Source organism: Rhincodon typus, chromosome 23, assembly GCF_021869965.1.
Source record: "Rhincodon typus isolate 14 chromosome 23, sRhiTyp1.1, whole genome shotgun sequence".
NCBI classification, from domain to species: domain Eukaryota; kingdom Metazoa; phylum Chordata; class Chondrichthyes; order Orectolobiformes; family Rhincodontidae; genus Rhincodon; species Rhincodon typus.
The window spans coordinates 7,949,311-7,971,347 of record NC_063354.1 but is presented as its reverse complement, the minus strand read 5'-3'; the positions used below and the strand labels follow the sequence as shown (position 1 = coordinate 7,971,347).

The window sequence follows — 22,037 nt, the reverse complement described above, 5'->3', positions numbered from 1 at the left end:
ACCTTGTTATCTCAGATTCTCCAGCATCTGCAGTTCCTACTATCTCGGGTAGCAGTGGAGGGGTGTTTTTCAGAATGGAGACCGGTAACTAGTGGTGTTCTGCAGGGATCAGTCTTAGGTTCTCTGTTGTTTGTTGTGTATATAAATGATCTGGAGGATCATATGGGTGGCCTGATTAGTAAATTTGCAGATGACGTGAAGATTGTTAGAGTTGCTGACAGGGCTGATGATTATGAAAGGATACAACAGGATATAGATTGGCAATTTGGGCCAATGGAGATAGCAGATGGAGTTTAATCCAGACAAATGCGAGGTGATGCATTTTGGAGGATCGAATTTAGGTGTGAATCATACTGTATGTGGCAGAACCCTAAGGAACACTTAACATACAGATGGATCTGGGTGTGCAAGTCCACAGCTCACTAAAAGTGGCAACACAGGTGGCCAAGGTGATTAAGAAGGCATTGGTATGCCTACCTTCATCAGCCGAGGCCTGGAGTACATGAGTTGGCAAACATGTTACAGCTATATAAAACCCTTGTTAGGCCACGTTTTGAGTATTGTGTGCAGTTTTGGTCCCCACATTATCAGAAGAACATGGAAGCTTTGGAGAGAGTGCAGAGAAGGTTCACCTGAATATTGCCCAGTCTCAAGGGCATTGGCTATGAGGAAAGGTTAAAAAAGTTAGGATTATTTTCACTGGAAAGGTGGTGGCTGAGAGAAGACCTGCTAGAAGTCTACAAAATTATGAGACGCATAGACAGAGTGGATAGTCAGAGGCTTTTTCCCAGGGTTGAAGTTTCAATTACAAGGGGACCACACATTCAAGGTGAGAGAGGGAAAATCTTAAGGGAGATGTGCAACGGACATTTTTCACACAGAGAGTGGTAGGAGCCTGGTGTGCACTGCCTGAAGAGATGGTGGAAGCAGGCGTGTTGACAACATTTAAGAGGCATCTGGATGGTTACATGAATAGGGAGGGAATTGAGGGATACTGACCAAATAAAGGCAGAAGGTTTGTTTTTTGGAGGGCTGAAAAGCCTGTTCCTTTGCTGTACTTCTCTTTTGTTCTAATAACTATCACTTGAGAAAATAGGGGAACTAACGTGGTTAAAGACTGAGACATCCCTGGACTGATGGACTACATCTTAGGATTTTAAAGGACGTAGCTATACATCTGCAGTTCCTACTATCTCTAGCTATAGAATTTGTTGTATTCATAATTATATAACAAGTAAATTGTTCAACAATTTATAAATCAGGATGTCACCCTATAATCTGAAATTTAGTTAGAATTATATTATGATGGATGTCCTTTTGCACAGCAAAATAACACCTGGTTCTTAAGGCAGAAGAAAAGAGAGAGGGTTTTGTCGAAATTATGGCATATTCACACGTAGCTTTACTAAAATCTATGGCACTCAGTACATCTCCAGTACTTTTATTGTAAACTCTGTACTACTTCATGCATTTTAAAAATCGTGTATTGCCCATTCAAAACAAACATGAGACCAAGTTTTTTTCTCTGAGAATTGAACGTCTTTGGAACTCTTTTCCTGAAAAGGTGGTGGGAGCAGATTCTTTGAATATTTTTAAGGCAGAGGCAGATAGAATCTTGTTAATTGAGAGGGTAAAAGGGTACCTGCATCAGCAGGAATGTGGATTTAAATTTGCAGTCGGATCAAGTATGATTTTATTGAATAGTGATGGAAGCTTAATGGGCTGAATGGTCTTCTGCTCCTTGTTTGTATGTTAACTTCATAGTCATTTTTAATGTCAAACACATCACCAAAACAAATGTAAATGTTCAAAGTTTACTTTTACCTTTTAAGCAAATACATGCCGATTATTTTAGAATAGTTGTCGATCTTCTGTAAAGCCTGACCCCCCTCTCCCTGCCCTTTTACACGGCAGTGATTGTGGGTTTGGAATCTGTTGCCTAATGAGACTTGGTGAATTTTTGCAGTGTAGTTTGTACTTGGGACAGACAACTGCAACTGTGCATCCATGGTGCAGGGAGTGAATGTTTATAGATTTTCTGACAATCAAGTGGATTGCTTTGTCCTGAATGGTGAACATAGAGACGTAGAAAATATTAGCAGAAGTAGGTGATTTGGCTCATCGAGCCTACTTTGTTATTCAGTATGATCGTGTCTGATTGTCTATCACAATACCATAATTCCACTTCCTCCCCATAGCCTTTGACATTTTTAAGCTTCTAGAAATCTATTTCTTAAGTATTTTCAGTCACTTGACCTCCATTGCCTTCTGTGGTAGAGAATTCCACAGGCTCACCATGCTCTGACTGAAAAAACTTCTTGCATCCTGAGACCGTGACCCTTGTTCTGGACCTTACTGGCCAAAGGAAACATCATCCCTGCATCATGTCTGTCCAGCCCCGTCAGAATTTTATTTGTTTTAATGAGATTCCTTCCCACTGTTCTGAACTCCAGTGAATACAGATCAGTCGACCCAACCTCTTGCCATATGACAGTCCTACATTCCCAGGAATCAGTCTGGTTAATTTTTGCTGCATTCCCTGTTAGGACAAGCATATCTTTTTAGGTAAGGAGACTGAAACTACACACACTACTCTAGGTGTGATCTCACCAAGACTCTGTGCAGCTGCACTAAGATTTCGTTGCTCCTGTACAAAGCATCTTGCGATGAAGATCAAGATAGCATTTACATTCCTAACTGCTTGCTTTCAATGACCAATGTACAGGAACATCTATGTCTTTTTACATCAAACTTTCCCCATCTTCTCACCGTTTAAATAATACATTGCCATTCAGTTTTTCCTACTGACAGGACAATTTTACATTTATCCACATTAAACTAATTTTCCCACTCACTCAACCTGACTAAATCACCCTGAAGCTTCTTTCCATTCTCCTCGCCATTCACACTCCCACCTAGTTTTGTCTTGTCAGCCAACTTGGAAATATTATATTCAGTTTCCTGATCTGAATCGTTGATATATAGTGTGAATAGCTGGGGACCAAGCAGTGATCCCTGTGATACCCTATTTTTCACCACTTTCCATGTTGAAAGTGACTGATTTATTCGTACTCTCCATTTTCTGTCTGATAACCTCAATCAATCCTAATATATTACCACCATTCCCATGTGTTTTGAATGCACTAAACCTGTTATGTGGGGCTATATCAAAAGTTTTCTAAAAATTCCAAAACACCGTCCATTGGTTCTCCCTCACGTATTCGACTAGTTACGTCCTCAGAAAAAAACACCGGTAGGCTTGTAAAATGTGATTTCTTTTTTATAAATCCATGTTGACTTTGTGTAATGATACCGTTGGTACTTTTTTAAGAGTTGTAAGGTATCAAACTTCATGAGTGTTGTTGGCAATCATTCAGATAAGTTTTTTTAATTTATTCATTTTGCAGAGTTTGTGCATTGCTGCCTGGCCAGCATTATTGCCCCATTCCTAGTAGCCCTTGAGAAACTGGTGGTGAGCTGTCTTCTTGAACTGCTGCAGTCCACCTGCTGTGGGTTGACCCACAATGCCATCCAGGATTTTGACCCAGCAACAGTGAAGGAATGGAGGTATATTTCCAAGTCAGGTTTGTGAGTGGCTTGGAGGGGAACTTGCAGCTAGTGGTGTTCCCATGTATCTGCTGCCCTTGACCTTCTAGATGGAAGTGGTTGTGGGTTTGGAAACTGAGGAGTATTCCATTGTACTTCAAACTTATGCCTCGTAGGTGGAAATTCTTTCGGGAGTGAGAAGGTAAGTTTCTTGCTGTCAGATTCCTAGTTTCTGATCTCCGTTTGTAGCCACTGTGTTTGTTGATGTGTTGGACCCCATTATTGTGGATGGAGAAATTTGTTGAAACTCCTCCTCCAGTAATCATTTAATTGACCACCACTATTCACAGCTTGATTTGGCATCTGCTGCTCGATGTGTGCAGATCTTCGTCTGATCTGTTGGTTTGGAATCCCTTGCTGCTTATTCTGTTTTACATGCAAGTAGGCCTTTGTGAGAGCTTCACAATATTGTTACCTCATTTTTAGTCGTGCCTAATGCTGTCCATGAGCCAGTATTGATTCCTTGTTAATGAAAGTGGTAAAGTGGGGAATCTATCCCAGTTTCAGGTCAATGGTCTTCCCCAGGGAGATTGATATTGGGGGATTCAGTGATAGTAATCCCATTAAATGTTAAGGGGCATATTAGATTTTCTCTTGCTAAAGTTGCTCATTGCCAGATGCTTGTGGCATGAATTAGGCCTAGATATTATCCAAGTCTTGCTGGTCATGGACACAAAGTGCTTCAGTATCTGTGGAGTTGCAAATGCTGCTCAATATCGTGCAATCACCATTGAACATCCTCACCTCTCACATTATGATGGCAGTAAGATCATTGATGAAGAAGTTGAGGATGGTTGAGCCTAAGACACTACATTGAGGAACTCCCATAGTGATGTCTGGAGCTGAGATGACTGATGTACAACAACCACACCTACCTTCTTTTGTTTCAGATAGAACTTCAACCAACAGAGAGTTGACCTCTCAATTCCCATTTACTGTATTTTTGCTAGGTTCCATAGTTGGCCAAACGTGACCTTGATATCAAGGCCATTCACTTTACCTCAATTCTGGAGTTGAGCTCTTCTGACAGTGTTTGAATCAAGGCTGTAACGAGGTCAGAAATTGAGTGGCCTTGTTGGAGCCCAAATTGAGGGTCGGAGGACATGTTATTGCTTAGCAAGTGTCTCTTGATAGCACTGTTGATGAGCTCTTTTATCACTTTACAGATGAATATTGACGAGAGTTTGATGGGGTGGAAATTGGCTGTGTTGGATTTGTCCTTCTTTTTGTGTACAGGACATACCTGGGCAAATTTCCATATTGCTGGGTAGATGTCAATGTTGTTGCTGATCTGAACAGTTCTGCTAGGGTATGGCCAGTTCTGGAGCACAAATTGTCAGGACAGATGCTGGACTGTTGTCAGGGCCTTTAGCATTTTCAGTATCTAGCGCCTTCAGTTGCTTCATGATATCATGTGTTGTGAATCAGATTGGCTGAAAAGTGGTATCTGTGATGCTGGGGACCTCTGGTGGAGGCCAAGATGGATTAGCCACTTGGCACTTCTGACAGAAGATTGTTCCAAGTGCTTCACGTTGATGTGTTGGACCCCAGTATTGTGGATGGAGAAATTTGTTGAAACTCCTCCTCCAGTAATCATTTAATTGTCCACCACTATTCACAGCTTGATGTGGCATCTGCTGCTCGATGTGTGCAGATCTTCGTCTGATCTGTTGGTTTGGAATCCCTTGCTGCTTATTCTGTTTTGCATGCAAGTAGGCCTTTGCGAGAGCTTCACAATATTGTTACCTAATTTTTAGTCGTGCCTAATGCTGTCCATGAGCCAGTATTGATTCCTTGTTAATGAAAGTGGTAAAGTGGGGAATCTATCCCATTTAGGACCGTGGTAGTGGAGGGGACATTGTCAAAGTGAAGGTAGCACTTTGTCTCCAAAGGGATTGTGCAGTGGTGGTACTCCTAAAATTGTCGTGGATAGATATGTCTGTGGCAGGCAATTGATGAGGATGAGGTCAAGTATGTTTTTCCTTGTTGGTTCCTCACCACCTGTGCAGAATCAGTCCAGCAGCTAGTCCTTTAGGACTTGGCTAATTCAGTCAGTCATGGTTTTGCCAAGCCATTCTTAATGATGTACTTTGAAATCTCTCACCCAAAGTATATTCTGCACCCTTGTCATGCTCAGAGCTATTTCCAACTGGCATTTGACATGGTGCATTGATTCATCAGGTGAGGGAATTGGTAGGGCAGGGGTGTGAACAAAGAACAAAGAAAATTACAGCCCAGGAACAGGCCCTTCGGCCCTCCAAGCCTGCGCCGATCCAGATCCTCTATCTAAACCTATTTTCCAAGGATCTGTATCCCTCTGCTCCCTGTCCATTCATGTATCTGTCTAGATACATCTTAAATGACGCTATCGTGCCCGCCTCTACCACCTCCGCTGGCAACACGTTCCAAGGACCCATCACCCTCTCCGTAAAGAACTTTCCACACATATCTCCCTTAAACTTTTCCCCTCTCACCTTGAAATCATGATCCCTAGTAATTGAGCCCCCTACTCTGGGGGAAAAAGCTTCTTGCTATCCACCCTGTCTATACCTCTCATGATTTTGTAGACCTTAATCAGGTCTCCTCTCAACCTCCGTCTTTCTAATGTAAATAATCCTAATCTACTCAACCTCTCTTCATAGCTAGCGCCCTCCATACCAGGCAACATCCTGGTGAACCTCCTCTGCACCCTCTCCAAAGCATCCACATCCTTTTGGTAATGTGGCGACCAGAACTGTACGCAGTGTTCCAAATGTGGTCGAACCAAAGTCCTAAACAACTGTAACATGACCTGCCAACTCTTGTACTCAATACCCCGTCCGATGAATGAAAGCATGCCGTATGCCTTCTTGACCACTCTATCGACCTGCGTTGCCACCTTCAGGGTACAATGGACCCGAACACCCAGATCTCTCTGTGCGTCAATTTTCCCCAGGGCTTTTCCATTTACGCATTTGCGAGGTGATGTGGGGGGGTGTTGGGGGGTGGTAGGTGGCAATCAACAGGAGGTTTCCTTGCCTATGTTTGTCCTAATGTCATGTGGCTTCATGGAGTTTGGAGTCAATGTCTGAACTCCCAGGACAATTTTCTCTAAACCGTATACTACTGCTGCCATCTCTGTTGATGGTGTGGATGGTGATTGCAGGATTTGGGATCTAGACATCACACTTAAGGAAAGTTACCCCATAAACAGTGCCAGACTGTTGCTTGGGTCAGAAATCATACTACACTAGGTTATAGTCCAACAGGCTTATTTGAAAACACAAGCTTTTGGAGCCTCACCCCTCCTGCAGGTGTTAGTGCGAGAGGTAGTATGAGACAAAATTTATAAGTAAAAGATCAAAGGGTCACACCACTGATCAGGATGTATTAAACAAACCTGAGATGCTGTTAAATCTTCAATCAGTTATAAGGTTTTAATTGATTATGTATATGTTAATCCCCAAATTCCTTGCAAATCACTGAATTTTTTAAAATTCAAATTGCACTATCTGCCATGGAGTCACACATCATTAACTGGATCATGGCTTAGTGACAATACCACTATGCCATAGCCTCCTCAGGTTATACACCCATGTATATGGCAGTAATTCTGCTTTATAGATTTCTACCCAGACTAATCCAACCATCCATTAGGATGTTTACACAGTTCTGATCCAGGAAAACCTGTTTTCTTTATTCATACCATTAAACTGCTTCCTTGAAGGATACAGTTGCAGCAATTGTGTGCGTCCTTCAATGACCCAACTGAGATCAGAGGCTCAGAATGCATCGTCGGCAATCACTTGCTAATGAGTATAGTTATCCACCTTGAAAATTCTGTGTCACTGGTCATGGGCTCTGAGGGTTCTTGCACGGCTGATGAGCCTGATCCTAGACCTGCATCTCCGACCACTTTTGGCAGGTGTTTCCGGGAGATGGAATTGGTTTTCTAGGTAGATGCCTTGTGCAAAACATCTTTTAACGTGTGAGTGTTGTTGCACATCAGCAGATACAGTGTCCTTGACAGAAGGTAGATCCTGTTCCACTGGCTGAGAAACCTCAATGACTGGGAATCTCCCTACTGCTACAGCCTTCATCCACTGTCACAGCTGTTGATATCACATAGATATCTTACCCTGGATCGCAGTTTTGAACTGTGCTTTGTAAAGTTCCTCCACTCTGACTTTACCGTCAGTGGTGGCCCTGCCAGCAGATGAGAACTCCTGATGGTGTTGCTGTTGGCATAAATGGAACACTCAAACCTCTCCACCACAGCAAGGTAGCAATCCATTGAAAGGTCATAATGCAGAGGCAATAATTAATTGTATTATTAGACTGAGTTTGTTGTATATAGTGATGCACCACATTTGTGTACTAATCTCGAGGGCTGCTCAACAAATTGCAGCTTCAAGTGCTTTTAATATATTGGATCTAATTGCTTAAAGTTTGGATTCCAGGTTTGAAATTTGTGCTCTTGAGCATTTATAGCTGATGTTGAAGATAGAGTGTAGTAGCACAGACACAGCTGGCAGCTCAAAAAATTTAAGTCTGCTTGCATGTGCTAATGTTTGCATTTTTTTTTTTGTTTTTGCCGTTTATGCTAGACTAGAATGTTGTACTTCAAAGGTTTGCTTGTTTAATTAAAAAAAAAAGCAAACCAGTACATTTTCCACTCACTTTTGATGAAGTGTGGTTTGCAATCAAAAATTGAACAGGATAAAATATGTACTCTGCTTTCTTCTGCCATGGATGTTTAGCAGACCAAACCAACAAGCCTTTGATGTCTAACTTTAATTATTCTAAGGTAGTTTCACTGAACTCACTGCAGATCAGAGCTGAAATTTCCTTGATTATAGTGTTTGTAGTCCAGAACTACAACAACAGTGAGGTGCACCTCACTTTGAAGTTGGCATTGGTTGCTTTGCTTCTTTGTCCCAGGTCAAAGCAACGACCCCGAACAGAACTGATTGCTTCCTGCAATGCACTAGATAACTGTAAATACAGCGCTTTGATATCTACCATGAGTCCATGAGGCTCAGGGAAGGGGAAATCAGCATATGGTATATCGCTGTTAGAAGCTTGAGAGATGATGCAAGTTTGTGAAGTTCGTGAAGAAAGACTGAAATGCTGTGTGTGTGTTCAGTGTCTTTCTCTCTCTCTCTGTCTATTTCTCTCTTGTTGCCCTTCTCATTCTCTCTCACACTGTATCTATCTGTCTCTCTCTTACACTATGTGTCTTTCTATCCCTGTCTGTCTTGTTCTCTCTCTCTCCCCTTTCTTTCTGTCTCTTTCTGTCTCTTTCTGTCTCTTTCTGTCTCTTTCTGTCTCTTTCTGTCTCTTTCTGTCTCTTTCTGTCTCATCATTCTACCTAGCTTTCTGTATGTGTCTGTTTCTATCTGTGTGTTTGTGCCTTTCTGTCTCTTGTCTATTTCTTTGTCGTTTTTCTCTCTGAAAGTGTATCTGTCTCTCTCTTCTCCTCCACCCCCCCACCCCACCACCTTAATCTTCCTGCCTGCCTTCCCTTCACCCCTCCTCCTTCCCATCCGCCCCCTCTCATTCTCCCCTTTACACTTTCTGGTTTTTGGGCTCTCTGTCTCTTTGACTCAGGATAATTACTGAATGAAGGACGATATTTAATCCGTGTTTGATGTTGCAAAATACTTTCCTTGACTGCATTTAAATCATAGTGTTTTCAAAATTAAGGTTTTTTTTCTAGTGCTTAATGAACCTTTTACAAGTACTGTAATGAGAGTATTGAAGAACTTAAAGCAAATGCTTTTGTTTCTCCTTTTAGAGCTATGGGATTGAAGTTTCAGGTTATTTTGCCTTGTTTTCTCAATCAGCTTGGCAGTTTCTGTGATCAATTTGTTCACTTTCTGATCTAAAATACTAACCGTAGCTCATGCACTGTCAACGTGTGTAACAGTTTTCCTAATTACAGTACATTTTGTCTGGAATCTAGTAGGATGACCATTGTTCCCTTTGTCGGTTTGGATAAACAAGCACTTTACAGATCAGGAAGCTGACAGGTTAAAACAATTAAATTAATTTGTCGGCAAAATCAAAAGTTGTAAAATATAGTGATTCAGACTAAATATTTGAGTGCAAGGACTGTACATTGTAGCTCACAGTTTCTCATATTTCCCAAAGGCTCTTCAGGACTGAAAACGGTGAATTTTAACAGTTCAATCTTCTTGGTAATAAAATGTTGACAAAGGTCTTATTCCTTAGATACAAATGTAAGTCTTAACATGAAGCAAAACAATTGTAACAACTGGTGGCTTTAGAATAATCTATGGTAGCTTTCATATTTTCAAGTAAACTACTTCCAGCATCAGATTATCTTTGTACTTAGCATTATACAATAGTGACATTTATAACCAATAACTATTTTAAAACACAGGCTGTTATTGACACTATCTAGTATAACCTGATTCTGATGAACAATTGAAACAAAATTTCTTTAAATTGAACAAAGTGCAAATTCTACTTTTTACTTTTATTTGGCAGCACATCACTTAGAAATTTCACTATTTGTGATATGTGCAGCTGGTAACCAAGGAGAGGAAATCTGCTGTAGAAAACATGATCGTTGAATTGACCCAGAATAAATATTGGCTGTTTGGATCCCCTTTCAGTTTGTTCATCTGTTCTCTTAGATGAGCAAAAGTATTAAAACAGAAAATTGAAAACTGTGATGTGCAGCCTTTAGAAGTCATAGGTGAAAATTCATCCTTTCATTACCTTGCTGTTTCAACGCATGCTGATGATCAGTTATGAAGGTGCCTTAGGTTAGGCTTTTTTTATTCATTCACAGGGTGAGGGCATCAGTAGCTAGGCCAGCATTTATTTCCCATCTCTACCGTCAACCACATTGCTGTGGGTCTGAAGTCATATGTAGGACAGCCCCAGTAAGGATGGCAGTTCCCCTCCCTACATGACATTACTGTTCGATAATTGACAATGGATTAATTGTCATTACTAGACGCTTAATTCCAGACTTCTAAATTAATTCAAATTCCACCATCTGCCGTGGCGATATTTGAGTTCTGGTCCCCAGAACATTATCTGGGCTCTGGATTACCAGTCCAGCGATAATACTGCTAGGCCATCACCTTCCCACCCCATTGGGTAATGTCATTATGGACATTATGGATGGTGCACTGGTGCAGATCAAGTCACAAAACCATGCAGCAATGCTTGTACTCTCTGTTGGAGAAGCAGTGTACAGTAGTTCAGTGGAGAGGTGTAATGCTGTGAAGGTCTGTATCTGAGCATAGCCCTCCATGTGGCTTGGACAAAAAGTGAAAATGAGAAGGGATATCTCCCTTGGCCAGCTGTTTCATGTGTTCTGATGGTTAGCCAAGAATAATGATGGTTTTGGGGCCAGACCCTCCATAGTTCTTTGACCTCCAAATTTCTTGGAATGAGGGGGTGGATAATGAGTATGTATCCTTAATTGGAAGAGAGTAAGACACATTTCCTCTTGGGGAAAAAAATTGTGTTTGCATTGTAATTGTAAATTCATCTAAATTTTCAAGTTTAGAAAACAACTAATGCTGGAAATCAATATCAATATATTTTAGTCCTTTAAATTTGCTATCTAAACTTAAATGTTGTAATACCTGATTTATGTGCCTTAAATATGGGCAATGAGAACAAGGTAGATCTGCCCAGTAACTATCAAATTTGTCCTGGCTCTTTTGGGTCATTTATTTGTTTGCATTGGGTAGGCATCTCTGGCTAGACCAGCATTTATTGTCCATGCCAAATCGGCCTTGAGAGAGTGGTAGTGAGCTGCTTTTGTGAATTACTTAAGCCATTGTGGGGAAGCTGCACCTAGAATGCTGTTAGGCAATGAGTTACAGTAATTTGACCCAGTGACTGTGAATGAACTACAATATAGTTCCAAGTCAGAATGATTTGAGTTGGAGGGGATTTGCAGATAGCTTGCAGCTCCAACAAGTATTATTTGAGAAAGTTTTATTTTCCTCTCCCAGTTTCTTTCCTGAAAGTGCTGCTTCCGTTTGAAGTATGACTGTATAGCATCTGTAACCCTCTGGTACATTGTCCATGTGGCCAGCCTTCCTTTGTCAGTGGTGATTAATAATTGCTAATAATCACCATTAAATTCACGATCTTTTCTAAACCAAAATCCAGGTCCCTGAATTTCCCACTGCAACTTGCAGTCAGGAAGAGAAACCATGTTTAACTTTGCCCCTTCTTGACTTTGGGAGTTTGAAGTTATTTAACTTAGCACGACTTCGGACCTTCCGATCTGCATAACTTAATCCTGCATGATAAATGGCAATGTCTGGAGTCCTGAATTATATTCATCTCAAACGCTATTACTGTTTAATCAAAACAAAACCTTAAATAATATACAGGCATATAAGAATGACCATCCTGATTAGTGAGTATGTTAATTACACATACTATTTGTTACAGTCACGTCCAAATACCAGTAGAAGGATGAAGTTATGGAACATGCTGTTTGTTAATGCAAACTGGTGAATATCCTAGCTTTGTTTGCCTAACTAAATTGCACAGATTATAATCACGTGGCCATGTTATGTTTTGCTTTTCCTCTGAGACACTAAGTACTCAAAATGGGGAACAAATCGTTTTAAGGAGGAGGTTGGAAAAGAAACGATCTCAGAAGATCTGCAGTGACCCCTTTGTATATTGTTCATTAAAATGTTACTTTGATTATAATATAACTGTTGGCTGCATTCCAGTTATTCCTTTGATCTCCCAGTAGAAATGCTGTAATTGAGATTGTGATGTAAAAGAGATTTACTGGAAACCAGAAGAAAAGAATCAGAACATTTTTTACCAGAAGAAATGATAAACCAGGAGTTCTGCTTTTTAAGTAAAAAGTGAAAAAAAGTTATCTCGGTGTACAACGGGACCTTGATCAGATGGGCCGAGGAGTTACAGATGGAGTTTAATTTAGAAAAATGTGTGGTGTTGCATTTTGGTGAGGCACATCAAGGCAGGACTTATACACTTAACAGAAGGGTCCTGGGGAGTGTTGCCGAGCAAAGAGATCTTGCGGTGCAGGTCCATAGTTTCTTGAAGGTAGAGTCGCAGGTAAACAGGGTAATCAAGAAGGCGTTTGGTACACTTGCTTTTATTGGTCAGTGCATTGAGTATAAAAGTTGGGATGTCATGTTGTGGCTGTACAGGATATTGGGTCAGCAACTTTTGGAAAACTGGATTCATTTCTGTTGTCCCTGTTAAAGAAAAAGATGTCGTTAAACTTGAAAGGGTGCAAAAAAGATTTACAAGGATGTTGCTGGAATTGGAGGGTTTGAGCTATAGGGAGAGACTGAATAGGCTGGGACTATTTTTCTTGGAATGTCAGAGGTTGAGGGGGTGACCTTTATAGAGGTTTATAAAATCATGAAGGGCATGAATAGGTTGAATTGCCAAAATCTTTTTCCCCAGGTAGGGTAGTCTAAAGCTAGCAGACATAGCTTTACGGTGAGAGAGGAAAGATTTAAAAGGGGACCTAAGGGACGTCTTTTTCACGCAGAGGTTGGTGTGTGTATGAAATGAGCTGCCAGAGGAAGTGGTGGAGGCAGGTATAATTATAATATTTATAGGGCATTTGGATGGGTACCTGAATAGGAAGGTTTTAGAGGGATATGGACCAAATGCTAGCAACCGGGACTAGATTAATTTAGAATATCAGGTTGGTATGGATGAGTTGGACCGAAGGGTCTGTTTTCATGCTGTACAACTCTGACTCTGTAAACCAGGTTCAAGTTCCGCTTGATCCAGGGGTGTGTTATTACATCTTTGAGCAGGTTGATTAGAAAATATCTAATGCTGGAGGTTGGACAATCTGAATTGCAGCTGTGGACGAGTCTTGCCTGGAATGTTACATGTCAAGTCATTAATAATAAGGTACAAAAAACTTTATGGAAAAGAAGACCAGCCTGTCTTCCCAAGAAAGAATAAGGTGGAGGAGTTGTAGATTGGTTTTGAGGATTTAGGAAGATCAAACTAGAAAGGGACAAGATTAGGTAATTTAAAATGTAAGTTGGACAGTAAAGGAATAAACTCATATTTGCTTTGAAGAATCACGACAAGAATCACAAGTATTTGATGAGAAATGATAATTATGGTGTTTGCTATTAGTCACCATATTAAAATTTGAATAACATGTTTCTTAACAAAGTAATTAGGAAGATAGAAATAATGTGAAAGACCATTGTGAGAGATGTTAATCCAACTAATTCAAACTGGGAGCACCCACAAAATGGTGTCTGAGCTTAACAACTTTAATACGTGATGGTAGCAGCAGATATAATAGATATGATCCAGAAAGGAATGATGCCATAGGATAGCACAAACTATAATGTTGAATCAGATTTTATGTCAGATAAGCAATATGGGATGTATTTTAAAAGATGCCAGCATTAAGGGAATGCTGAAAGATCTTCAATAATGTGATTGCAACTTGGTACATTGCTGCTAAACATGCACGATAAATGCACGGTACAGGTTAAACAAATGTAACACTGAATTAGCGCAAAAGTGCAATGCGAAATAAATAAGAAAACAAATGATTTCATGCTTCTTGGAGTAAAGCAGAAAAAAAACCTGAAAAATTCAGTTATCTCCACAAACTTGAAAAGTCAGTTGGTGGGGAGAGACAGCAAGTAGAACTGAACATAACTGTACAAGCAAAACACTGGACAACATCTGTGCAATCTAGTTGCACCACGTTCTAATGTCCACAATTTAAGGGAAATTGCATGTGTAAACTTGTCACACTGATTGCACCCTCCTCTATTGGAGGAGCCACAGTATCACCACTCGAGGGAGGCTGTAATTGTGGCATGAGAAGGTTATATTGGTAGATTACAGTATAAATGTAGCTATACAGATTTTATATAGATATAAAAATAAGCATAATCTGTGACTTCAGAATGGAGACTCATGTATGTCTATGTGCTTAAGATCAGTCCCCAACCTGCTTCATCTGAAGAGTGCACTTTGCCTTAACTGTTGTTTGTGATATCAAAAATGACCAACTATTTCACTTCTCTGCCTGAAGGCAAGTCGGGCCTGTAGTGCCAGGACTTTCACTGTGGGTAATCATGACAAGGAGGCAGGCCCTGAATCCACGTTAACAAGAGGACCTTTATCTACACTGTAGGAAATCTATGATGCTGTGATACCATGAACCTAGTAGTATTATCGCTAGACTATTAATCCAGGGTCACAGGTAATATTCTGGGGATGCAATTTCAAATCCCACCATGGCTGATGGTTGAGTATGAATTTAATAAAAAATAAATGGAATTAAGAACCTCTTGTCAATTGTTGGAAGGAAACGACTGTCCTTAGTCCTAGTCTGGCCTACATGTGACTCCAGACCCACAGTGATGTGGTTGACTCTTAACTGCCCTCTGGGTAATTAAGGGTGGACAATAACAGCGACACCCACATTGTGTTCAATAAGTTTTTTTAAGAATGAAGAAAATTTGATGTTCTTCAAGAATGCAGATTGGAATAAAACTAAATTTAGTTCACAAAATACATTTTTATTTCTTGGGCATGTTCATGGGAGAATGCACTTTTAGCATCGACACCAATTGAATCTAATTACTTTATTATTTAAATTGCATTCTGAAACATTTTCAAAGAGTTCATAACCAGTTACCAACGAGACACACATGCAGGGAGGTCTAACTGAATCAGAAATAAGCCAATGTAGTACCTCTTCCCAAAAAGAGGTGTAAATAAATAAAAATTAAACAAACAAAATTGTAACTAAATCAAGTTCACTTACAGGTCTCTTAGTCTTGCATTGATTATTGACAAAATAATTGAATTGATCGACAAGCAAAAGGCTTAAGGATCGCTGCTGGTAGATATTCTGAACTGTGAGAAGGATAGTTAAACTTCAAAAGGGCATAGTCATAGGCTGGTGGAATGAATGGATAAGTGGTGGATAAAATTGAATGCAGTGAAGTGTGAAATGATTTATTTTGTAGGAAGAACCAAGAAAGGCAATATGAAACAAAGAATACAACTCTAAAGTGGGAGCAAGAGCAGGAACAGGAAGACTGGGGGATATTTGTGCATAAGTCATTGAAAATGACAGGGCAGGTTGAGAACATGATTTGTAATGTATAAGAAATTGTTGGCTTTATACATGGAGACGTAAATTATGAAAGTAAGAAAATTATGATAAACATGTATAAAACATTTGTTTGGCCTCAGCAGAAGTATTCAGAAGCATTGGGTGTCACACTTTTTAGAGATCATGTGATGACATTGGGCAGAATGCAGAAAATATTCATGAGGATGGTTCTAGGGATAAGGGACTTCAGTTGGACTGGAGAAGCTGGAACTGTTCTCTTGGAGTTCAGGGGAGAGTTGATAAGTGCTGAAAACCATGAAAAGTTTGGACAGAGTAGATAGGGAGAAACTTTCCATTTGCAAAAAGAACTAGAGGCCACTGATTGGGCAAATGAAGCAAAATAGGATGTGCAAACCAGGAGCAATTGTAGGCCATTTGGTTCCTTGACCTGCTCCACCTTTCGATAAGATCGTGGATGATGTGATTGTAGGTAAACTTCTCTTGAATGCTTCTAAAGCATTTACATGGTTGTTTAACTAAAGGCACCAACATTGTGCACAATGCTCCAGGTGCGATCTCAGCAGTATCCTGTACAAATGAAGCATAACTTTCCCACTTTTGTATTCAATTCCCTTGACAATAAATAATAACATTCTATTGGCTTTCCCAATTACTTTATCTACTGCATGCTCGTCCTTTGTGATTCATGCACTGGAATACGCATATCCCTCTGCATTTCAGATCTCTGCAGTTTCTCACCATCTACATAATATACTTTTTTCCAATTCTTCCAGCCAAAATGAACAATTTCACATTATCCCACATTACATTTCATTTTCCAGAACTTTGCCTATTCACTCAACTGATCTGTATTCCTCTACAGCTTCCTTGTGTTGTCTTCACAACTTAGTTTCCTACCTGTCTTTGTGACGTCAGTGAGTTTGGCACTGATATGTTCCATCCCTTCATTTAATGTTGACATGAGCAGAAAAAGCTTTACACAGTGAGAGGTTAGAATCTGGAATGCAATCCCTCAGTGTGTGGTGGAGACTGATTCAATTATTGTTTTAAAATGTCAGTTGGATATTTGAAGAGAAAGAAAGTACAGGGCTATAGGGAAAAGACATAGAGTGGAACTAAATGAGTTGCTCTTGCAGAGAGCTGGCACAGATATGACAGGCTGAATGGTTTCCTCTTATGCTCTGATTATTGTGTTTCTATTCATTGTTGGCGGCAATCATTCGCTAGCTAGTATAATTGTCCACCTTGGAAATTCTGTGTCATTAGGCAGTCTCTGCCACCTGATACTGATTGAAAAGCTGAAATCCCAGCTGGTTAACAACTGACTTGTTTTAGGGTAAGTGGCACCCAACTGGGTGTGGGAGACATGAAGATATATGCAAAGAAACTTTGTTTCTGTAGCATTTACCGTCATTCACTAAAACTTTCACTGGGTCCCAAGTAACCTTAAATCTCCAGGTTTTCCATCATTCCTGACATTCTAATACCTGTGTCATTTCCATTTTCACAAAAATTAGGTAATTAGGAGGGCAATTGCGTGATGGGTCAACAAGATGTTACAGAAGAACCCCAGCAAAATTTGCAAATGAGCAGAATATAGTTGATCATATCCAATACTGTTTACTGGAATGTATTGCAAATAAAATAAAGTTATTTGAATGCTGATGAAATACCATGGGAAGAGATTGAAAGAGATTTGATGCTTAACATATGCAGCCACTTCAGAGTACCAATTCCCAAAGTAAGTAAATCATTGAGCTCTTTGCAAAATTGACCTAAAAATAATCATTTTTTAGAAATTAATCTTTAATCAGTGCAAGACTTGCCTTCCTTGCTTTTTAAAGAAAAATATAGTTTACATAACTGAACAGAACTTTTCTTTTTTAGGGTAAAGGCAAGAGTTAAGTGGGGGCTTTAGCCATTACGCATATTTATTGATTTCGGGACTTCAAAGCCACATGCTCAAAGGGCACAAGCATAGTGCATGATAAATGAAAGTATGTCTTCTTGAGCAATTAAGCAAGGGTGCCCCGGTAAAGCACATTGACCCTTTTACATTTCTTGTCTTTGTCAATGACCTGGTGAATGTAATTGAAAGCGATTACTTTGTTGTTAATTGCATCATCCTTTGAGTAGTTAACATCTCACCTTAAAGACCAATAACCTACTACTGCAGCCAGACACACTCGTTTCAGTAGTTGCTGGATAAGTGGACTGGTATCTTAATTATTTAGAAGACTGTGATCAGCAATCTTCTTCAAGGGTATCATTTTTTTTCAGTTAGACGCACTCATCTTTTTAGTTTAACTAGTTTAACATTCTCCACGCTTAAAACTTGTTGTCTTCAACATTCCTTATGTCAAAAAGGGGATTTCTTAACTAGGGTACATATGATCTAATAATTTGATCATTAGTTACCTGAGCTGGAATTTTTCTTTAACAGGACAGCAAGTGATATGCTGATACTTGAATATATACACATAGCTCCACACCAGTTTAAAAAGATTTTTTTTTAAAGTTATCATTTAATATTTAATGCAGAATATTATTCAATTAGTGTCACAGAGTCATAGAGGTCTACAGCACAGAAAAAGGCCCATCGACTCTGCGTTGATCAAAATCAAGCACCTAACTATTCTGATCCCATTGTCCAGCACTCTAAACTCATGGTCTCTGTATTTCAGAAAACATTAGCTGCAACTAAGTCAGTCCCTTGTAACATCCATTTTGATTCTGTGTGAATAGTACATCCAAAGTATTGAGTATGTTATGGTAATAGTGTTTGGGACCTAGCTTCTTTGTCTTACAGACAAAGATTCACAAAAGGTATTGTTGTAAATAGAAGATTTAATTCGCTTCTGGTTTCAGTAGCACTAGTAATCACTTAGCTATAAAAATAATTGTATTTATGCACTTTGTATGGTGGGATTCCAAATATTCTGCAAGGAATGCCATTGAAGTATTTTGAGGTACAAAAAATGTGATTTCAATTGCTTTAGAGAGTTGCTGTAAGCAGACACACCTTACTCTTTTTTTTAACAAGGCTATAATTAAGATGATTTTAATCAGCTGTGCTATAATCTGCTGTGCGGTGTTTCTCCACAGGTTGCACCACCCAAACTTGTTTATCTTTTCAAACTGAATTTCTAATTACAGTCCAGGTAATGTCCGTTATGTTGAAAATTATTCTGTCAATTCTGTTTTTTTTTTGTAGAGCTCAGAAAATATTGAACCTCTGAAACTGGAACCCCTAGAATCATCCAGCAGTAAAGAATATTTGAAGGTACATACTGCTCAATCACTCTTGCAGCCCTTTCACTCCATCTTCAATGATCACAAATATTAAGTGAAATGGTAATCCATTTGGCAGTTAACAGCACTAAATGTGGGAATACTGTGGGGGTGTTCCAAACTAGTTGAGTTTTGTTTGCTTAAGCTTTAGTAGGGATGTGCCCAGTTCTGTTACATTTCAATTTGAAATTATGCTTCCAAGTGAGTTTAGCAGGTGGGAGTGGTGGTGGCGAGTGCTTACTTCTGACCATTATTTTTATTTGTTCTTGAGACGTGGCCCTCACTGGCCAGGCTAGCAGTTATTTCCCATTCGTAATTGCCCTCAAGCAGATGATGGTGAACTGCTACAGATCTTGAGGTGTAGGTGAGTCTGCAGTGTTGTTAGGAATGGAGCCTCAGAATTTTGACTTCATGACAGTGAAGGAACAGTGATATAGTACCAAGTCAGGATGATGTATGGTTTGAAGGGGTACTTATAGGTGTTGCAATTCCCATATGTCTACTGCCCTACTCCTTCAAGGTGATAGAGATTGCAAAATTGGAAGGTTCTGTCAGAGGGTGTGATCTCTGAATCATTTAAAATCCCTTGGATTCAGAGCTGAAAATGTCCCCTTAGCACCATATAACTGTTCTCTGGTCCAGGATCCTGTACAACTGATACCTTTAAGGAGTACTGGATCTATATTTGAAGACATTGACTTACAGATGATGTAACACCACAAAAACAACCCAGCAATCAACCTTGAAAAGTATGTTTTTAGAAAGGCTTGACAAATTAAAATGTAACCAGGCATACTATACAGTTTTATTCTGATTTACTTTGGCTTTTGTTCATTATTTAATAAAATTATGGTCATTTTTAAAACCATAGTGTATGGATAAAAACCATTCTCCATCAGTTGGAATGAAATTGGATTAATCTACATTTATGCCATACACGACCATAACGTGACCAGAGTATTCTTGTACGAATTAATGTACATGCATTAAAGCTATTAGTAAAATATATCACCCACCAATTAGCTTTACGATACTTAAGAATATCCATAAAAACTATATTTTTGATCTTATGGTTATCTTATTGCGTGGTCACATCTCATACAACAAATTGGAATCATTGCTCGATTGAATTGTTTGTGATCTTGCATAGCAAGACAACTTAAGCAATCTAGGCTTTACTGTGCCTCTTTGAAAATTGATTTAATGAATACATAAGTCTTGCTATAAAACCTTCGGATATGCGGGGACTCAAACAGCTTCTGTAAAATCATTTATTGCACTAAATTCCTGTTGTAATAGGAACTCCAAAATACAAGTCTTTGTCAGAATAATGAAAACTGGATATAAATTATGTATTTTTAATTTTGAATTCTTTAAAGCATCTTTACTTATAGCATTTCTATCGTTCAAAACATCACACATCCTATTTGTCCATTTCCTTTTGTGCCAGTATTGGAGGTATGGTTGTATAGTGTTAATGTTAGTAGCCTAGGATATAGGGATCTGAGTTAATTATTTAGAAACATGAGTTCAAATCACAACACAGCAGCTGGCGAATTTAGATTCAAATAGATTAAATTAATTAAAATTTACTTTCAGTAATGGTGACTATGAAACTAAACGGAATGTTGCAAATTCCCACTTGGTTCACTAATTTCCTTCAGGGAAAAACGTCTGTCATTCTTACATAGACTTGACCCACGCTTGTCAATCCAAACCCAGAATATGCCCTTTTATTTGCCTTTGAAATGGCTTTGTATGTTTCTCAGTTGTATTCGAGGAGGTGATTTGCTACTACTTTCTCAAGGACCCTTCAGATGGGAAATAAATAATGGTATTGCCAACAACGTTTGCCTCCCTGAAAGTTTTTTTAAAAGCAAGCATGAATGCACTCCTATATGGAGCAATGCTTTCTACGAAAAGAATAGTGATGTTGCACTTTTCAGGACAATTCATTACTAAAATAGCTTTCTAAGAACAGAGTGCTATGAATGTGGTCCTTTCTGTTCAGTAATAAGCAGGCATACAACAACTTAAGAATTAGGGGCGGGAGTCAGCCATTTGGCCCCTCAGGCCCTTTGATAAAGATGGCATTCTTGTTGTTTGTAGTTTTTATTTCAAAAGGAATTCAGTGAAATAAATGAATTCACAGAAGCTGTTGGCGATCTCATTTTTTTTTACCGTTTCATGGGATGGGGGCGTCGTTGGCTAGGCTGGCATTTATTGCCCATCCCTAATTGTTCAGAGGGCAGTTAAGAGTCAGTCATGTTGTTGTGGGTCTGGAATCACACGTAGGCCAGACCAGGTAAGGATGGCAGTTTCCTTTCCTAAAAGACATCAGTGAACTAGATGGGTCTTCTTTCCAACAATCGACAATGCAGTCATGATCATCATTAGACACTTAATTCCAGATTTTTATTGAATTCAAGTTCCTCCACCTGCCATGGCAGGATTTGAACCTGGATCTCTGGATTAAACGTCCAGCGAAAAAACCACTAGGCCGTCGCCTACCCTGGATATATCTAGAGGTTTCATGTTCTGCCATTTGATAAGATCATGGCTGATCTAATAGTGGCTGTCACTCCACTTTCCTGCCTACTCTCAATAGCTCTTAATTCCCTTGTTGGTTAAACATCTGTCCACATGTTATTTCTCATGCTAGTTTAGTCTGTATTTGTTTTATTTCAAGGATTGACAGATATTTTGATATATTGTTTTCAGCATTCCATTTTGTAAATTCCTGCAAAAGTTTGTTTTGTGAATTTAAATGATTGATAACTGCAGGCAGGCCAGCATGACGTTTGTTGCCTGGGGAGCCCAGCTTTTTCAGAATCCAATTATTAATTATATAAAGTGCAATTTGGGTAAACTGGCAATGCTTAAACAGAATACCACAAACCCAAAAGATTCGAATGTTGACAAATTCACCAGATTGCATTTGTTTCTAACTATTCTGTCATTATTCTCTTTATTGTGGTAAATGCAATGAAAATCTTGTTCAAATTAAATTTTCTGCCTGTAGAATCCTTTTTCAACA

General features: G+C 39.3%; 1 protein-coding gene across 5 annotated transcripts in view; it reads left to right on the top strand.

Moving 5' to 3' along the window:
• aspscr1 (ASPSCR1 tether for SLC2A4, UBX domain containing) overlaps window positions 1-22,037 on the top strand; it is a 210,698-nt gene that overhangs the window by 87,968 nt on the left and 100,693 nt on the right. For all 5 annotated transcript variants that reach the window (XM_048610706.1, XM_048610705.1, XM_048610704.1 and 2 more), the window contains one exon: window positions 18,924-18,992. In XM_048610706.1, the coding sequence (XP_048466663.1) occupies window positions 18,924-18,992 (69 nt within the window). The remainder of the gene's footprint in view (window positions 1-18,923; window positions 18,993-22,037) is intronic.